Raw genomic sequence first — 12,412 nt, forward strand, 5'->3', positions numbered from 1 at the left:
TTATAACTACGGAAGATTTGAACAATATCAACCAACTTGATTGAAATTTTTAGAACACTCTACCAAAGAAGACCAGAATGCACATTATTTTCAAATGCAAATGAACATTTACCTAGAGAGGCCATTCGGGGGCCATAAAATAGGTTTCAATAAACGTAAAAGGACTTAAGCCATACAAAGTATGTTCTCTAACTTCAATGGAATTAAACTAGAAATTAATACCAAGAAGACCTCTGAAAAATCCCCAAATGTGGGGAAAATAATGCATGTCTAAATAACCCAAAGGACCAAGAAAAAAATTAACTTAGAAGGTGTTTTTAAATAAATGGAAATTAAAACACCATATCCCAATTTCTGGGATGAATCTAAATTAAAGCAGTACTTAATGGGAAAATTTATACCACTTAATACCAACATAGGTTTCCCCTACTATCTAAAAGTAAAGCAGTCATATAAAACCTTTCCTAAGCCAAAATGGTATAAAGCAAACAATTACTGTTAGTTTATGTGGGAAAAAATGTTGTGCATTTAAGACCCCAAAAATAACCTCCCAGGTTTTTCTGATAACTTAGGACATATCTTGCTAAAGGTTGCACAGAATAAATTGAGGTACAGCACAGATGCTCACAGACAGTTCAAAGTGATGGCAGCTTGATGCTGAAATACTGAGTGCAGTTTCCAGGGAAGGAGCTTCTTGGTGCCACTCTGTTTTTTTGGGATGTGCACTGCCTCTATAACAGCTTGCTGCAAAACAAATGCTTCCCCCCCCCCCTTTTTTTCTTTTTCTTTTTGGTAAAAGCAGCAACCTTCAAGTTTAGTTAGCAAAAAACAAGTACTAATGTAGGTATTTCATAGCAGTCAAGGGGTATAATGCAAACTTTTAAAATGTTGGGGATACCTGTATTAGAAAAGAAGAAAAGTGTCAGATTATTGATTTCACCTTCCACTTTAGGAAACTAAGAGGAGGGAATTAAGTTCCAGCAGAAGAAAGAAAATGATAGGGACACGTGGCTGGCTTGGTGGAGTATGCAACTTTTGATCTCAGGGTTGTGAGTTGAAGCCCCATGTTGGATGTAGAGATTACTTAAAAAAATATAATCTTAAAAAAATGATAAAGATCAAAGCAGAAATCAGTAAAATAGTAACAACAGTATAGAAGATCAATGAAACCATAAGCTGGTTCTTTGAGATGATAATGAAATTGATAAGTCTGAAACAAGACTGATCAGGGGAAAAAAAAGAATACGACCTACCAATATCAGGAATTAGGAGACAACACAATAAAGTCAATAGACATTAAAAGTACTATAAGGAAATAATGTGAACAACTTTATGCTTATTAAGGTAAAATGGACAAGTTCTTTGAAAGACACATACTACTAAAACTTGCTCCAGAAGCAGCAACAACAACAAAAAAAGAAGTGATAGATAATCTGACTAGCCTATAAGTATGAAGAAATTGATTTTGTAGCTAAAACACTTCCCACAAAGAAAACTTCAGGATTGGACAGCTTTTTCACTGATAAATTCTCATAAGCATTTAATGAAATAATCCTGAACAAACTCTTCCAGAATACTGAAGAGGAGAAATAGTTAACAACTCATAATATGGGATCAGAATTACTTGATAACCAAACAAAAGACATTGTAATATATTGGAACCCAATAATATATTAAAAAGTTAATAAATTTTGAATAAGTTGGATTTATCCCAGGAATTCAGGGCTAGAGTAATATTCTAAAGTCAAGCAATATAATTCATCATATTAACAAAACAAAAAAGGAAAATTATATCATCGTATCAGTAGATACAGAAAAAACATTTGAAAAATCCATTATCCGTTCCTGATTTTTCAAAAAGAAAAACAACACGGTACTAGTAGAAGATAGAACTTTGTGAGCCTGATGAAAGTTATCTAGGAAATACTTAATGGTAAAATGCTAAATGCTTTCCCTAAATGATCACGGACAAGATAAGGATCTCCTCTCCAATCACTTCTCTTTAACATTGTATTGGAGTTTCTTTCTTTTACAGTCAAGCAAGGAAAGGAAAAGTTATTTGTACAGACAGGAAGAAACAAAGCTCTCTGTATTTGGAAATGACATTGTCATCTATGTAGAAAAATCAATAGACTGTACAAAGAAGCCACTAAAATTAGTGATTGTAGCAAGGGTAGTAGGATGTAAAATCAGTATAAAAATATAAATTGAAGTTTTATATCCTTCAATTAATACTCAGAAATTAAAATTTTAAGATATTGCAACTTAAAATAGCATAAAAATATGAAATGTGTTGGGTTAAATCTGAAAAGAAATGGGAAAGACTTAAAACTTAAGACTGCTGAGAGGAATTAAAGAATATGTAAATAAATGGAAAGTTACGCTATGTAAATAGATGAGTGGTACAATATTAAGATTCAAATTCTCTCCAAATTTAATTGAATTTAACTTAAAAGACTTTAAATGCAATCCCACTCAAAATCTAATTTTTGTAGAAATTGACAAACTGATTTCTACAATTCATATGAAAACCAAAGAACCTAAAATATAAAATAGCCTAACCAACTTTGAAAATGAACAAAGTTGGAGAGCTAACACTACCCAATTTTAAGGCTTTATAAAGCTAACATAATTAAAACAATGAGGTGCTAATGCAAATATATACAAATATATCTATGTAACAGAATAGAATCCAGAAATAGACTTAACACATATATGAACAATTGATTTTCAAAACAGGTGTAAAGGCCATTTAAGGTGAAAAGGATAGTTTTTTAAAGTGTGATGGAACAATTAGCTATTGATATTTAAAGAGAAGAATTTTGATCTATACCTCTTAACCAATACAAAAATTAATTCAAAATGGATAATAGACATAAATGCAAAATATAAACTACAAAAGTTCTTGAAGAAAATGGTAGAAAGCCATTATGACCTTGGTTTGCATAAAATTTCTTAAATTGTTAGATATGACAACAGAAGTAAAATCCATGAAAGAAGAAATTGATTAGTTTAGACTTCATCAAAAATTTTAAAAATCTGCTCTTCAAAAGATACTATTTAAGAAAATGAAAAGGACAAAACAGACTGGCAGAAAATATTTGAAAAGCATGTATCTTAAGTATTTGTATCTGGAATATATACAAACTCTCAAAATTTAAAAAAGGCCCAGTTTGAAAAATGAGCAAAATGGTGCAGGCACTCTGGAAAACAGTATGGAGATTCCTCAAAAATTTAAAAATAGAATTACCCTACGACCCAGCAATTGCATTACTAGGTATTTATCCAAGGGGTACAGGTATGCTGTTTTGAAGGGACACGTGCTCCCCAATGTTTATAGCAGCACTATCAACAATAGCCAAACTATGGAAAGAGCCCAAATGTTCATCGATGGATGGATGGATAAAGAAGATGTGGTGTACACACACACACACACACACACACACACACACACACACACAATGGAGTATTACTTGGCAATCAAAAAGAATGAAATCTTGTCATTTGCAGCTCTGTGGATGGAACTAGAGGGTATTATGCTAAGCGAAATTAGAGAAAGACAAATATTATGACTTCACTCATACGAGGACTTTAAGACACAGAACAGATGAACATAAGGGAAGGGAAGCAAAAATAATATAAAAACAGGGAGGGGGACAAAAACATGAGACACTCTTCAGTATAGAGAACAAACAGATAACATGGGTGGCAAATAAGCACATGAAAAGATGTTCAGCAACACTAGTCATTAGAGAGATACGACTATACACTTGTAAAATGACTAAAATTTAAAACACTGATTGAATTGTTGACAAAAATATGGAGGAATCAACCCTGCTAGTGGGAGTAATATAATAGTACAGTTACTTTAGAAAATAGTTTGTCATTTTCTTAATAAGCATGTACCTACCATATTTTCCATCCATTCCACTACTAGGTATTTGCCTGAGAAAAATGAAAGCATATGTCCATACAAAGACTTGTACACAAATGTTAATAGCAATTTTATCTGTAATAGCCAATAACTAGAAACAATGCAAATGTCCATTACAGGTGAATTAACTATAGGTATATCCATACAATAGACTACTACTCAGTAAAAAAAGAGAATGAACTATTCATACATGAGGTAATACAGATGAATATTAAAATAATTGTGCTGAGTGAAAGAAGCCGGGCCAAAAAAAGACATACTGTATGATTCCATTTGTATAAAATTCTAGAAAACATAAACTAATTTTAGTGACAGATAGTAGATTAGTGGTTGTCAAGGGATAGGCTAACAGGGAGATGAAGGAGTTGGGGTATGACAGTGAAACACAAGGAAACTTTGTGGCACAATGGGTATGTTCCCTATCATTATATTGGTGGTGAAGTATGTCAAAAAAATTTTATTCAACTTATTTATTAATGAAGGAACCAGTAAGATGTTTATAGGTTCAAAGGAGAATTTGAGGAAGGGAGATTTATTTTATTTTATTTTATTTTTTAAATTTATATCCAAGTTAGTGTATAGTGCAACAATGATTTCAGGAGTAGATTCCTTAATGCCCCTTACCCATTTAGCCCATCCCCCCTCCTACAACCCCTCCAGCAACCCTCTGTTTGTTCTCCATATTTAATAAGAGTCTCTTCTGTTTTGTCCCCCTCCCTGTTTTTATATTATTTTTGCTTCCCTTCCCTTATGTTCATCTGTTCTGTGTCTTAAAGTCCTCATATGAGTGAAGTCATAATATTTGTCTTTCTCTAATTTCGCTTAGCATAATACCCTCTAGTTCCATCCACAGAGCTGCAAATGACAAGATTTCATTCTTTTTGATTGCCACGTAATACACCATTGTGTGTGTGTGTGTGTGTGTGTGTGTGTGTATACATACACCACATCTTCTTTATCCATCCATCCATCAATGGACATTTGGGCTCTTTCCATAGTTTGGCTATTGTTGATAGTGCTGCTATAAACATTGGGGTGCATGTGTCCCTTCAAAACAGCATACCTGTACCCCTTGGATAAATACCTAGTAATGCAATTGCTTGGTCGTAGGGTAGTTCTATTTTTAATTTTTTGAGGAATCTTGAGGAAGGGAGATTTAAAGAGGGGTTTGTCAAAGGAATGTAGAAATGAATTTGCTAATAGCTAAAAAACCTAATTGATGTCTTGTAAAACAGTAGATAGTAACCATTACAGTTACTTTTTCTACTGGACACATCCATTTGTATTGTTGATTAAGAATCTGTTTGCATTGCTCTCAGATAAGAATCACTGTTACTCGTTTTTTGTAAGGTTAGCTTATCAAGGTTAGCTTACAGAATTGCAAAATATCCTAATCAATAGTAAACACATAGTCAAGCAAAGGTACACACCCCTAGAAAATCACATACTCCTTAGGGGCAGGTGAGTGAAAGATACCCAGTAATTTCTTTTGGCTGTTTCCAAGTTTCAGATAAGTTTTCATCACGTAAGTAGTCCAAGAAGATAAGTGTTCATGTAATGAAGGAAATACCTAAGGAAAGATAAATTCCTCCTATATTAAGTCCATGATAATTGAATTCCTATAGGATTTTTCTCACATCGTTAAGCAATGAACCATGTACTGTCTTGTGATTTTCCTCTTATTGTTGCTTTTAAGTTTTTAAGTCATCTATGTAATATTTTGCGCATTTATCTTTCCTCTGCAACTTGATTGTAGGTTTTTCAGAGAGGGCATTCGGCTGCTTTGTATTCCCTGTTTTACCGAGCATGGTGCCTTGCACACCATAGGAATTCAATAAATAATAACTGATTTAATGTGATACATTTGTGGAACTAAGCTCTATGTTTAAAAACTGGGTTATTTTCTTGCACTTGGCCACAGTTAGGCATAAAGTTGCTAAAACTTTTATGTTTAATTTTTTATGATACCTATACATCCATTAGTAATGGTACATTCTTTATCTTTTTATTTTGTTCTATTAGGGGTGATTTACTCCGGATAGAAGGAAAAACACTACATTCAATTTTAGATGAAGTTGTTTTCAAGCTTTTATCAACTCCTAGCTCTGTGATAAGAAGTACTGCTGCAAAGCTTCTACTGCTAATGACTGAAACCCATCAGGAAATTTTGATTTTACTGAGACTAAGTGCCTGCTACAAAGGTAGTGCATATATTCTTTATTTTCTTGAGATTCTCAAAAAGAAATTTTTATTGATGGTTTACAAAATTTCTGTATTTTTTTAAGGTTTTATTTAAATTCCAGTTGTTATGCAGTGTAATATTAATTTCATGTATACAATTTAGTGGTTAAATAGTGTTGGGGATTAAGAAGTATGCTTGTGATGAGCACTGAGTGTTGTATGGAAGTGTTGAATCACTAAAATTCTTGTACTTTAAAAAGCTCAGTAACTGGTGTGTGTAGATAAAACCCTATTACAACAGATACCAATTCAGGAAAATGTCTTTATGTAATCAAGCTATCTTCGTGTCTCAACAGATGGCTTATGGTACTTTGTTGATGAGGTTACAATGGATACTCCTCTGACAAAAAAAGTTGTGTATTGAATATACTATGTAGTATAGTAAAATAATGACCAAAAAGACTGGTGACCTTAATAAGATTAACTTTACTGGAGAAAATAGAGCTATGCTTGAGAGATTGACAGCCCTTTTGATCTTTACATCAATTAATAATACTCTTCAGGTCTTTCACTGCTTTTTCTCAAAGCAAACAAAAAGTCTTCCTCACATCCAAAATTATATATGAATAATAAGTCAGAAATTTGGAGGAGGAAAGGCTCAGCACAATGCCACTCCCATATAATAGCTTTCATTTAATTGAAAATTTACTATGTCAGTCATAGTCCTGCATACCTTATTCTACATTAAAATATTTAAAAACCCCGTGAGATATCCTCATTTAAAAATTTTTTTAAATGTTTATTTATTTTTGAGAGAGAGAGAGACAGACCATGAGCAAGGGAGGGGCAGAGAGAGAGGGACACACAGAATCTGAAGCAGGCTCCAGGCTCCGAGCTGTCAGCACGGAGCCCGATGTGGAGCTCGGACTCACGAACTGTGAGATCATGACCTGAGCCGAAGTCAGACACTCAACCGACTGAGCCACCCAGGCACCCCAAGAGATATCCTCATTTTATAGCAATGGAAGTAGAGCCATGAAAAAATTAGGTAATTTATCCAGAATCCCACAGATGATGGTGTTTTTGGTTTTGTTTTTAATTGCCAAGCAAAGTTCTGTTAGGTTTGTTTTATTTCTTCGCAACCTGGGGCCATGAATTCATTACACTATATTTTCTTATTCAGCATGGTCAGGAAATAGGTTTCTAGTTCTGAATGTACTCACTAATACAGGGCCATATTATATGGAAATTTTTAAAGATTACAACATTAAATTATGCTTTTAATATCCAGACTGTTACAGTGGCCTTCTAATCATGCCTGATGATTTGGAAAGCACTATTTAGTAGCTTACCTTCCATCAGTCATTACTGTGAACATTGTAATTATTTTGTTATAGGAATAAAGATGGAAAGAAAGTGCCAGTAATAGTATTCTCCAATTGATATTGTGCCAGTCATTTTTAAATTTAGTAATTTGATTTATTCTATAGAAATGTGAATGTCTAATAGAGTTCATTATAAAGGAATTTCACCTTAACAATTCATCTCCCTTTATTTTCTCAATAGTAGAACTTACTCAGTTTCCTCAAGATATTTTACAATTATTAAACAGAGAGGGAGGCAAACCATAAGAGACTCTTAAATACAGAAAACAAACTGAGGGTAGATGGGAGTGGAGAAAATGGGTGAAGGGCATTAAGGAGGGCAATAGTTGGGATGAGCATTGAGTGAGCATGTTAAGTGATCAATCACTGGATTCTATTCCTGAAGCCAAGACTACACTGTATGTTAACTAATTGGAGAATAAATAAAATTTAAAAAAATAAATTAGAAAAAAAGCTATTTTACAATTATTAATACTGCTGAGAACTTGAGTTTTGAAGAGAGTATAAAGACATGGTCAGATCTGTATAGTGGCCTCCCCAATTATATACACCAAGGGCATTTTACTTTATTTACAGTGAATACTACAATACATCATTTCAACATGCTTACAAATAGTACTTACTTTATAGCTTATACTACTTCTGTGTTTTATTTTGGAATGAAAATGCAGTATTTATAGCACTTCTATAATAGTTGCTCAGTAACCTATTGATTTGCCCCAAATTACATACAATACTGTGTATTTTTATTTAATAAATAGCTTTCTTTTTTTTTTTTAATTTTTAAAATTTGTTTTTATCGTTTATTTATTTTTGAGACAGAGAGAGACAGAGCATGAACAGGGAGGAGCAGAGAGAGAGGGAGACACAGAATCTGAAACAGGCTCCAGGCTCTGAGCTGTCAGCACAGAGCCCGACGCGGGGCTCGAACTCACGGACCGTGAGATCATGACCTGAGCTGAAGTTGGACGCTTAACCGACCAAGCCACCCAGGCACCCCTAAATAGCTTTCTTTAAGAATGACTAGTAACCTGTTTAAATGCTTCCACAGTATAGTCATTTACTCAGTATGCTATTTATTTTTAAAAGTGTTTCAGTTTAAGGTATTTATGTTGAAACAGGTAAAAAATTCTATATCTCTCCTCTTTGATTTACCACAATGATTCCACTTAAGATACTGAGGAGACAGCCTTTGCATCAGATATTACAAGTGATCACATAAAATCTCTTAGGACAGAGAAATATCCTAAAGACTTCAATCTAGAAGTCTTTGAGAAAAGGAAAAAAAAAATCATGTAATTAATCTTACTGTTGTATTCATTTCTTTCTAAACCAGACTTTTTAACCTCAAATTAATCCTGATTAGATAGCAAATCATATTTTATATGTACCTTTGTTATTCCATTTCAGGACTCAGAAGTCTACGAAATAAGCAGGAGCCTGGGACAGAGTTTAGTCAAGAACTTGGACAGCTCATTGCCCTTTTAACCCCAAAGGTCTATCAGGAAGTAGAAGAACAGGTAATAAATTCTAAAAAAATAACTTGCGTATTTGCTAACATGTCAGTAAACATTTTAGTTTCAAAATACTGGAGAGTGGTAGCTTCTTGAATTTTTTATTTGCTGTCTCTCCCCCATTCTTTACTTATCTCCTCAAATATTCAGAGCAGCTGTAGTTTGATAGGGTAAGGGGTTTCTGTGGACCCGATTTTTAACCCTAGAGCCTTTTTTCTTTTTTAGCCTGTTCAAAGAGTTATTCATACCCTTGAATGCTTGAATAAATGAGGTCAGGCATAAGAAGTCAAGCAGAGGGGAAAGCATTAAAAATCAGAACTATGAAATATTTATAAAAAGAGTAGAAGTGAGATTAATTAAGGAGAATCCAGAGATAATCAGACTGTATCTTGAACACATTCTAGATACTGCCTGAGAACCTAGTGTGTGTACCTCTTTTGGCAGGTCAGGTTTAATATTTTTAGACCTTACCTGTCCTTGTCCTATGAAATTGCCTCCTCCCCAGTTTATTAGAGGTAGAGATTAATACTTACTTGCCCAGGCCTGATATTTTGAGAGGTAAACTTCTAAACAAGATTTTCCTAGAAATGTCTCTATATTAATTCTGGCCTTTAATTTCAGAAACTACATCAAGCAGCTTGCTTGATTCAAGCTTATTGGAAGGGTTTCCAAACTAGAAAGAGGTTAAAGAAGCTTCCATCTGCTGTGATTACTTTGCAGAGGAGTTTCAGGTAAAAAGTTCTGGTGAGGCACAATGATCTCAGAGGATAGATACATCTTTTTACACTATAGCTGAGTGAAAACTTAAGGTGTTTTTTCCCTCAATTTTTCTAATATGTTTCTTTTACTCTTTTTTTTTAATTAAAGGATAGTTCACATACAATATTACATAAGTGTCAGTTATACAAAGTGATTCAACCTTTATATACGTTGTAAAATGATCATCATGATAAGTCTAGTTATTAACTGTCATCACACAAATGTATTACAATATTATTGACTATATTCCCTATGCTATACTTTACATCCTTTTGACTTATTTATTTAATAACTGGAAGCTTATACCTCTTTTCATTTATTTTGTCCATCCCCCTGCCTGTCTCCCCTCTCTGGCAACAACCAATTTATGTCGGTTTTTATAGATCTGTTTGTTTTATTTACTTTGTTTTTTAGATGCTACATATAACTGTAGAATCATATGGAATTTTATTTTCTCTGACTTAATTTCACTTAGCATAATTCCCTCTAGAACCATCGATGTTATCACAAATGGTAAGATTCCATTCGTTTTTATGGCTGAGTAATATTCCATTGTATTTATTTTATATACCACATCTTCTTTATCCATCTAATTCATGGACACTTATGTTGATTCCATATCTTGGCTATTGTAAATAATGCTGGAGTGAAGATGGGGTGCATATATCTTTTTGAATTCATATTTTCATTTTCTTTGGATAAATACACATAAATGTATTTGCTGGATTATAAGGTATTTCTATTTTTAATTTTTTTAGGAACTTCCATACTGTTTTCTATAGTGGCTACACCAATATACATTTTGACCCCCATGCTGTAGGTTTCCCTTTTCTTTCATATCCTTGCCAGTACTTGTTATTTCTTGTCTTTTTACACTAGCCACTCTGACAAGTGTAAGGTAATACCTCATTGTGGTTTTGATTTGCATTTCCCTAATGATTAGTGATGTTGAGTATTTTTTCATGTGTCTTTTGGCCATCTGTATGTGTTCCTTGGAAAAATGTGTATTCAGGGTCTCTACCCATTTTTTAACTGAATTTTTTAGGGGCGATTTTTGGTTTTGAGTTGCATGAGTTCTTTATATATTTTGGATATTAACCCCTTATCAGATATATCATTTGCAGATAATCTTCCCCATTCATAGGTTGCTTTTTGTTTTGTTGGTATTATATCACTGTATAAAAGCTTTTTAGTTTGACATAGTCACAATAGTTTATTTTTCCTTTTGTTTTCTGAGGAGACAGATCCAAAAAAAAAATTGCCAACACTGATGTCCAAGAGTTTATTGCCAGTGTTTTGTTTTAGGAGTTTTATGGTTTCATGTCTTACATTTAGGTCTTTAATACATTTAGAGTATTTTTATATAAGAAAGTGGTTTAGTTTCATTCATTTGCATGTAGTTGTCCAATTTTCCCAGCCACCATTTGTTGAAGAGACTATCATTGTATATTCTTGCCTCCTTTGTCACAGATAATTGACCATGGGAGTTTGGGTTTATTTCTGAACTCTCTATTCTTTTTCACTGGTCTACATGTTTTTGTGCCAGCACCATACTGTTTTAAATACAAGGGCTTTGTACTACAATTTGAAATCTGGGAACGTGATACCTCCAGCTTTGTTGTTCTTTTTCAAGATTACTTTGGCTATCCAGGGTCTTTTGTTGTTCCATACAACTTTTAGGATTCATTTGTACTAGTTCTGTGAAAAATGCCAATGTAGATAGAGACTGCATTGAATCTGTAGATTACTTTGAGTAGTATGGACATTCTAATATTAATTCTTCTAATCCATGAGCACAGTATATCTTTCCACTTGTGCCATCATCAGTTTCTTTCATCAGTGTCTTATAGTTTTCAGAATACAGGTCTTTCACCTCCTTGGTTAAATTTATTACTAGATATTTTATTCTTTTGATACAATTGTAAATGGGATTGTTTTCTTAATTTCTCTTTCTGCTACTTCATTATTAGCATATGGAAATATAACAGATGTCTGTCAATTAATTTTTTAACCTACAAATTTAATGAATTCATTTATTCTAATAGTTTTTTGGTGGAATCATTAGGATTTTCTATATATAATATTACATCATTTGGAAACAGTGATGGTTTTCTTCTTACTTCCCAGTTTGGATGCCTTGTATCTCTTTTTCTTGTCTGATTGCTATGACTAGGACTTCCAGAACTATGATCAATAAAAGTGGCAAGGGTGGAATCCATGTCTTGTTCCTGATCTTAGAGGAGAAGCTCTGTTTTTCACCATTGAATATGATGTTAGCTATGGGTTTGTCATATATGTCCTGTATTATTTTGAGGTATCTTCCCTCTAAACATACTTCATTGGGAGTTTTTACCATAAACGGCTTATTGGATTTGTCAGATGCTTTATCTGTATCTGTTGAGATTATCATAGGATTTTTTTCCTTTGTTAATATGGTATATCATATGGATTGATTTGTGGATATTGAACCATCCTTGCATCCCTGGAATAAATCCCACTTGATCATGATGTATGATCCTTTTAGTGCATCATTGAATGCCATTTGCTAATATTTTATTGAGGAATTTTGCATCTATCTATGTTTATCAGGGTTATTGGCCTATAATTTTCTTTTTTTCCTTTTCTTTTTAGTGTCTTTG

The 12,412-nt window shown here is 33.2% G+C and overlaps 1 protein-coding gene across 11 annotated transcripts in view; it reads left to right on the forward strand.

The window, feature by feature from the left end:
- Nucleotides 1–12,412, forward strand: part of IQCB1 (IQ motif containing B1) — a 65,061-nt gene that overhangs the window by 22,771 nt on the left and 29,878 nt on the right. For all 11 annotated transcript variants that reach the window (XM_058731221.1, XM_058731219.1, XM_058731225.1 and 8 more), the window contains 3 exons: nt 5,957–6,135; nt 8,911–9,020; nt 9,636–9,745. In XM_058731221.1, the coding sequence (XP_058587204.1) occupies nt 5,957–6,135; nt 8,911–9,020; nt 9,636–9,745 (399 nt within the window). The remainder of the gene's footprint in view (nt 1–5,956; nt 6,136–8,910; nt 9,021–9,635; nt 9,746–12,412) is intronic.

Source organism: Neofelis nebulosa, chromosome 5, assembly GCF_028018385.1.
Source record: "Neofelis nebulosa isolate mNeoNeb1 chromosome 5, mNeoNeb1.pri, whole genome shotgun sequence".
Classification (NCBI taxonomy): domain Eukaryota; kingdom Metazoa; phylum Chordata; class Mammalia; order Carnivora; family Felidae; genus Neofelis; species Neofelis nebulosa.